Genomic DNA, 7,955 nt, shown 5'->3' on the forward strand with positions numbered 1-7,955 from the left:
CACCCTGAGACCGCCCCTAGTTACCATAGCTAGTTACGCGACTCTTCAGTCCACTGAACGTATCGCACTTAAGTCGCACGTGATTGGTCACTGAACGCGTCGCTGTAACTGAACGCGCCGTGCTTACGTCGAATTTGATTGGCCACTGAACGCGTCGCGCTCATGAAGCGAATTGATTGGTTACTAATGCGTCATTCTCGCATGCGGAAGTGAAAGTACTTGAAAGTACTTATTTTCTTCCTAAACTGGTGATTAACTCGTAATAACAGCATATTAAAAAGACTTAAGGAACCGCCAATATGTCCGTCGGAAACCCGAAACAAACAATAATGAATCCAGTAAGATTTATTCTACTTACACTTTTTGGTAATGGGGCAGTGCTTCTAGTCCATAGACTGACAAGTTTGATTTAATTAGGACTTCACCTGTTTCTCCGTTAATGCTTTATCTGTTTTGCAGAGATTAAAAGCGTAAGAAGTTATATCTTGTAGACCTGTAAGTCGGTGTGTCTCATGATTTTATTTTCTGCCCGTAGACGGTTCCTTATGCTGGTACCATCCTGGGAGGACTTCATCCAGGAGAGATGGTGCTCATCCAGGGCAGTGTTCCCACTGATGCAGACAGGTGAGCCATTAACGCAATTGATTTGCTTTCATATTGGAATCATTATTTCCACCTTAAAATGTGACCGTGTTCCCCAGACAGGTAACATTGCTGTAACATCTGAGGTCAAGTCACCCTTTTTTTCTATAGCGCTTTAAACAATACAAGTTGAGTCAAACAAAGCACGGAGATAAACAGGAAAAGATCAGGATCAGTTATGGAAACAGACTGTAAGCAGCTTTAAAAGACAATAGTGTCATTATTTGGCTCAAGTCAACTCAGTGTTGGTTCAAGGAAGAGATCATGATCATGGGAAGCGGAAGAATTCATTTCAATAACGAGCCAGTTTCAGCCTTACATAAACATGCAGGAATCACTCAAGCAGGAAATATGATATCAATAGAATTAAAAGATGATAGAAGCACCAGACTTTCTTTATGGGCAATCTTGACCCTTAAAACACTATTGGCATATGCATTAGTAGTAATAAAAATAGTGTCTACTTATAGTGTTTTGCAGTACACATAAATGCATCACCAGAATTGTCTTTTCTTTTCTTTTTCTTTTTTTGGAACATGATGAAAACAACAAATTGATAATTTTTCTCAAAACTCAAATTATAAATTTCTTAAAAATGTTTTCTGTACATAATGTTTACCAACATTTAAACACTTTTATAATAAAGTTTTTCATTTGCCTAATTCATGTCTAACATTTTATGAATCTTAAATATAGACAATTAATTAATATTATGTTTATATTAATGAACTTTCCACTTTTTTATGACTTAAAGATATGTATTAAAATATGTATCATTATTATTATTATTATTATTAACAAACAAAGTTTTATTTTCTTCATACAATATATGTCTGATTTCTCATCTCCAGCATGATCATCTTTAGTAGTGTGGTCTCTCTGTGTGAAATGCTTGTTAAAATTGTTGGTCATGTTGAAAATTGCAAAACAACTGTGGGACAGTCAACATTTTGCGAAAGTGAAAAAAAAATTCACACACAAGTACATAAAATTAGTTTATTTCCATCTTTGTTTAGATCATTCATGGATAAAGGACAAACAAACTGCCTTAAACCTTTAAAAGTAAAATTAGCAAAAATAAAAATGTATGAAGGCATGGTGAAAAATTGCAAGATGGTTAGCAATCACATAACAAAAACAATAAAGATGAAATGTGTTAGTGTAAGTTAAAGAAACACTGAAATATGTCCCTCATCCAGTCCAGACAATGCTAAACTGTAACGTGTGTTGTAGATTTCAGGTGGACCTGACCTGCGGGAGCAGCATGAAGCCTCGGGCAGACGTGGCCTTTCACTTTAACCCTCGCTTCAAGCGCTCTCCCTACATCACCTGTAACACACTGCAGAAGGAGCGCTGGGGCAAAGAGGAGACACACTACCTGATGCCCTTCAGACACGGAGCTGCCTTCGAGATCATCATACTCGTGCAGAAAGATCTGTTCAAGGTTAGAAACCACTTCTATCAGTCTGGCTCTTGTTTACTAGCATCCATCACCATTGTCAACTTTAATCTCATTCTCTTGCTTAAAATGATACAACATAAGTGACTTTATGTAAGCATGTTTTTTTTTTTTTTTGTTAAAGGTGAAGTGTATAATTTTTTGGATGTTGAAATCATTTCAGTTTAATATGCTGTAAGCATGCTGCAGTCAGGGGAGGAATCGAAGAAAACAAAACACTTCACTGTATAGAGATCCAAGCAGATATTTCATTTATGTTTTTTGTTTTTTTTTGCAGATGAAATAGATGCATTTGAAAAACTGCTGCTTTTGTACCTAATGCTTTTGTTCCCTGAATCATGTCTTGACCATTATTTTGTTTCCAAAATATGATGCACAATTGCATTCTTGCATACGAAAACAAAACTGGTGTTGGAGCTTGGAGAAGAAAATCGGTTTCAGTGTTTTTGTGAGCTCTCAGGGGAACACAATACTTTTGTTAGAGAGCGTAAAAGGTTTGTGAGCCAGTGCAGTGTTTCTTGAGGATGTGTTGAAATATAATGTTTCCCATTAGCTTATATTTTGTCCATCAATTTGTCCCTGTAGGTACTAAAGATAAATAGATTTAGTTTTAAGAACAAAATGTTAGTGAGATCTGTGATGTCAGGAAGTCATTTCCCACTGTGTTTTTAATGCACATGCTTTAATGCACATGCACATGAGTTTGTCTGAGTTTATCCATTAAATGCACACAAGAGCAAGTGCTCAGAAAAAAAGGTTTGCAAATCTGTTTCTTGATGCAGAAATTACACACTGACTTCAGTTGATCCTCCAAATTCCGATCATTTGATAAGATACTGCTTCTTGTTGTTATACGGTGTAAGATATAGATAGTTTTACTCCCTCCAGGTGGCGGTGAATGGTTCTCACCTGCTGGAGTACAGGCACAGGATCGAGCTCAAGAAGGTGGACACACTGGCCATATCAGGCAAGGTTCAGATTCAAGCCATTGGGTTTATTCCCAGTTCAGTGAGCAAGGTAACGGTTCATCTATTAAATGTTTCAAACAGGTTAAGAACGATACTGGATTTGCATTTAAAAGTAGCCTGAAAACTGAAACTTTAATGGACTGACAGATATATGTATAAAAACTATCAATATAGGAAAGGTATGTGTAGAGATCAATTGTTTTACAGGTCAGAGGTTTACAGAACATGATCAGGGCTGTGTTTCTGAAGAGTTTAAGTGCATTGTAGACCCATTAGAACCAATGGAGGTACAAACAACTGATGATGCTTTTGGGAAACACAGCCCAGTAATGATAGCGCCACCTGCTGGCAACAGGAAGATTGGAACATATACGTAATATACTTTGATATATTCCAATCATATTTATGACTTTAAATGCATATTTCTCACCGTTAACCTTTTTACTAACGCCACTCGCTGGCGGGGAGCCCGGGTGCGAGGGCCCGTTCATCGCTGCTTGCAGCTTTAATTTTTGTTATTATGCATTTTGTGAGACAAACGTGTTAATTTGATATTTTTTAGAGCTCCGAAACGCCTTCAAATGCAGTTGCAAGCAAAAGATCACAGCCTTATGTAAGTGACTATTCTGCGATAGCTTTTTCTATATTCAGTATATGCATACTATTATTGACTAGATGAAAAATACAGTACTGGTCAAAATGTTTACCATTCAGAATTATATATATATATATATATATATATATATATATATATATATATATATATATATTGTTAGCAAACTGATGTTTATGTATATTTTGCAGTAAAATAGATAAAGCTGTTTAATTCTATCATTGCCTCCTCTTTCGTTTCCTAGTCAGTCATGTCGGAGTCAGGTGACATGGTGAGTACATGTTAGGCTGAACAATTTCCTAAAGGGCAAACATAGGTCAACTGTTTTCAAATGCGACACCAGTTTTCTTTTTTTGTGGCAGCATTACTTTAAACTGCAGATAATACTGGATAACTCAATTACAGAATAAGTTCAATCAAATTGACGTGGGTGCCTCACAGTCTGGACAGAAACCAGGACATTGGCATTATTTGGTCACTTTGACCCATAAATCAGGTCTTTACAGCAAGCACCTCACTGATTAGAGACCTGTAGGTATAGACTACAAGAAGAAAGAGTGTATAGTGTAAGTACATAGTAGTATAAAGTAAGACCAAAATCCTGTCTTCACTTGCTCTCCCTGATTTATTTCTTCTGTGGAACATAAAAGAAGATATTTTAACAATATATCTCAGTGTTTATTTTATCTATACATTGGAAGTCAATGGTAATCGAAACTATTGGTTTCCAACCTTCTTCTTTTGTGTTATGCAGAGGAAAGTCTTGTCTTGTACTACATTTCTTAGTAACGCGTTACTGTAATGTGATTATTTTTTTCGTAACAGAGTAGTTTAACGTGTTACACAAATCATTTACGCAACCGCCTGTGTTTGCTTTAGTTAAAATAACAGTGTTTTGTGAATGTTGATGCTTTAAAGCTGCAGTAGGTAACTTTTGTAAAAATATATTTTTTACATATTTGTAAAACCTGTCATTATGTCCTGACAGTAGAATATGAGACAGATAATCTGTGAAAAAAATCAAGCTCCTCTGGCTCCTCCCAGTCGTCCTATAACCATTTACAGAAACTCCATCGCTCCCGGTAAGAAACAACCAATCAGAGCTGCGATCCGTAACTTTGTTTGTGTTCAAAATGTAGAAAAATGAACATAATAAGCGAGTACACCATGAATCAATTTTCCAAACCGTGTTTTGGCTTGTCCTGAATCACTAGGGTGCACCTATAATAAGTGTTTATATTCAGACTATTTTAGATTGCTTCGGGGATACCGCAGCGGAGTAACCCAGTACCTTTGTGATTCTTCATAGACATAAACAGAGGGAAGTAGTTCCAGCTACGATGTTCTTCCGCGAGACGCAAGCAGTTCTGTTTATTAACCGCTAGAGCGTCAAATGTTCCCTACCGCAGCTTTAATAACAAATATTTATCAGGAGCATTTATGTTGTTGGGATTTCTTGGAGGCAGCCACAGAAAAAGTACCGTAACTAGTAATGTAACTAATTACTTTTGAAATAAAGTAATCTGATCAGTGGCTAAATTACATCGTTTCTCTGGGTTTCTTCACTTATTATAAAATCCTTATCTGACAACTCTAACAAGCAGCTAACAATGCCCTGGGAGCCACCTTTAACACCCTAACAGCTGGCTCAGCAACACCGTGGCAATCATGCTGTATTGCGATGCATTCGGAGCACATTAATGCTGGAATACACCTCACAACTTTTGCACAGATGCTTGCCCCGATTTGCCATCTGGATGAGTCGATGTAAATTTTTGGCAGTTGGAGCTTGACAGATTTCACAGAAAATGACATTGTGTATGATTGGCTCAGACACAGCCTGTGTTTCCATCCAGTTGGAGGATTTCAAGTATCTTTGAGATTTTGAGTCAATTTTAGAACAAACATTGTTTTCTTTTTCTTTTTTTTCATGCATCTCCTAGTAACAAGTTGCACTTTTTTTTTTTTCTTCAGGAATGATTTGAAAAGTCTGTTAGTGTGTGATCCTCAGTCATTTATTGTGTAATGCCCAGATTTTCCTTGTAACCATTTAAAAAGTCAGTAAGTGTCTGATGCCTAGTGGCTTCAAATCTGTCCCGATTAAAAAAGATGCGTAGTGTATACCAGCCTTAAATGCCTGCATAGCAGTACCATAGCTGGGAATGATTACTGTGGTTGTTGTCTCTGTCGTGCAGAATTTGAAACCATTGTCAGATGGGTTTCTTTTTCATTCCAGAGTCTTCCATTTAAGAGCAAACTTGTGAAAGGATTGAGTCCAGGAGATTCGATTATGGTGAAGGGGCAGATCTCTGGTTCCCCAGAGAGGTATGAGAAGAAAACAACCATTGGGAATATTCTAGATATATAAAACACAATGCTTTTTGTCATTTTTAACCTCATTAATAATGTATTGATGTCTTCAGTATCTTCTTTTATCCCCCCAGTTTCGCTGTAAACCTGCGCATCAGTAACTCGGAGGATATTGCTTTTCACTTAAACACTCGTTTCAAAACCGCTTCCATCGTTAGAAACTCTTTCCTGTCTGGGTGTTGGGGGGATCAGGAGACCTCCGTCCACAGCTTTCCATTTTCACCCGGGCAATACTTTGAGGTACAGTTGTCACTAAATGAGAGCATTTGTTGAAATGTAAAGTCAACATGAAATCGTATTTCCTTAATTCCATTATTTGTAATGTAAAATATTAATTAATTACAGTAATAGAAGTGTATGTTACAGCATTGTTATATGTACTTCGTATCATGCTTTTAAAACATCCAGTGGTTATTTTATTGGTGGATGTTTCCGTAATTTTTACTGATTCAAATTAGTAAGACCCGGTGTGGAGACCAGAATAACCATTTTAATTGCCAGCATTCAAATATTTTGATTAAAACTCAGCCTATGTCAATTAAGTGAAATGGCTTACAAATGCAGATTCATGTTGACTTTAGAGAACGATGGCTTGGTTTTAGTGCGTTTCTCTAAAGATTCAGGATTGGAGGACAAGATTGGGTGAAATATTTCATCAGTTCCTGCATGTGCATCTAATCCATTCTTGCAGTGTTCTCGAGCGGTATCTGCTGTGACCTCTGACCTCATGTTTTCCATGGCAGATGATCTTCCTGTGTGAGGCTCAGGAGTATAAAGTGGCAGTAAACGGGTTCCATCAGCTGAATTACAAGCACCGTGCGCAGGATCTGAGCTGTGTGGATGTGATCGAGATTGTGGGAGATCTAGAGCTTAAGGATGTGAAGATTTGGTGAGCAGCTCCAGCTTGATGACCATTCCCAACGCGTTTCCTCCAACCAAGTATATTCGATCAACCCGAGACTCCTGCAGCTGCAAGCAAATCTGAACTATTTTAACTTACTCAAGTTATCATTTGAATTTTTAGTCTGTTTTGTTTGACTGTTATACCTCAGTTTATTATAATATTGATAAGGTATGATTTGAATGGCATAGGTAGGCAGAAGTTACCCATGATGACTAAGATAAACCCCATTTGCAGATTATTATTTGAGGAGATCTGGAGATGATTTGAACCTGAGCCTCCATGACTTCTTGTGTGGAACGAAAACTAAACATGGTTGCAATGGGTCAAAATAGGCTGCAGACCCCGGACATAACAGATGGGACGGACAAAAATACCATCTGGCAGGATGTTAATGGATGTGCAACAGTAATTGTGCTGTCTGTCTAGCCATTTGTTTTCCCAATCATCCCAAGCTAATTCCAGGCATTTGGAAAATTACATCTTGCAGCAGATTCAATTTGACACTTAGGGCAAAAACAGGGCTGAAAAACATACCCATCCATAAACCATCTCAACAATGAGTATAATAACCTTAAAACAATTCAATGTCCTTTCTGCATGAGATGCAATGTTTACATCAGACAAGCAAATGACTTGCTAATGCAAGGCCTGCACCTTATAGGATTATCAAATCAATAATCACGTTCACCACTAATGATAAGCACTTTTTGGTTTGTTTATATTTATAGGTAGCGACAGAACCATGCAACATTCCAGTAGACTTCTAGTTTTAAGAGTTATCTGGTTTAATTTGTGATATATATATATATATATTATTTGTGTTTTGTTCCTCTGATGTCTGTTGATCAATGCATTAAAATGAGCAATATATCATTCACATTGTCTAATAATTATGGTTGGGTTTTGTGAGTTATTATCATATATACATTACATTGAAAGGTAACACAGTTTCCAAAAATACTTTAGTTGACATGAACTAAGAATAAGCAATAGTTCTTC

The 7,955-nt window shown here is 37.0% G+C and overlaps 1 protein-coding gene across 2 annotated transcripts; it reads left to right on the plus strand.

Annotated features, from left to right (window-relative positions):
• The first annotated feature begins 203 nt into the window (after positions 1-203).
• On the plus strand, positions 204-7,833 carry LOC127983807 (galectin-8-like). 2 transcript variants are annotated; one of them, XM_052586150.1, is made up of 9 exons: positions 204-338; positions 536-624; positions 1,876-2,086; positions 2,990-3,118; positions 3,632-3,682; positions 3,927-3,953; positions 5,919-6,007; positions 6,127-6,292; positions 6,796-7,833. In XM_052586150.1, the coding sequence occupies exons 1-9, from the start codon at positions 300-302 to the stop codon at positions 6,943-6,945; spliced, it is 951 nt and encodes a 316-aa protein (XP_052442110.1). In that variant the 5' UTR covers positions 204-299; the 3' UTR covers positions 6,946-7,833. The 2 variants fall into 2 exon arrangements, with proteins under 2 accessions (XP_052442110.1, XP_052442112.1); XM_052586152.1 differs by lacking the exon at positions 3,632-3,682 and having other exon boundaries at positions 2,990-3,181.
• Positions 7,834-7,955: the final 122 nt, after the last annotated feature.

This window comes from Carassius gibelio, chromosome B20, assembly GCF_023724105.1.
Source record: "Carassius gibelio isolate Cgi1373 ecotype wild population from Czech Republic chromosome B20, carGib1.2-hapl.c, whole genome shotgun sequence".
NCBI lineage: Eukaryota > Metazoa > Chordata > Actinopteri > Cypriniformes > Cyprinidae > Carassius > Carassius gibelio.

Excerpts from the sequence above, each read along its gene's own strand:
- LOC127983807 (XM_052586152.1), top strand. The coding sequence starts at position 300 with ATGTCCGTCGGAAACCCGAAACAAACAATAATGAATCCA. Across the intron at positions 339-535 it reads AACAAACAATAATGAATCCA|ACGGTTCCTTATGCTGGTAC; the intron begins GTAAGATTTATT and ends TTCTGCCCGTAG. Across the intron at positions 3,954-5,918 it reads TGTCGGAGTCAGGTGACATG|AGTCTTCCATTTAAGAGCAA; the intron begins GTGAGTACATGT and ends TTTTCATTCCAG.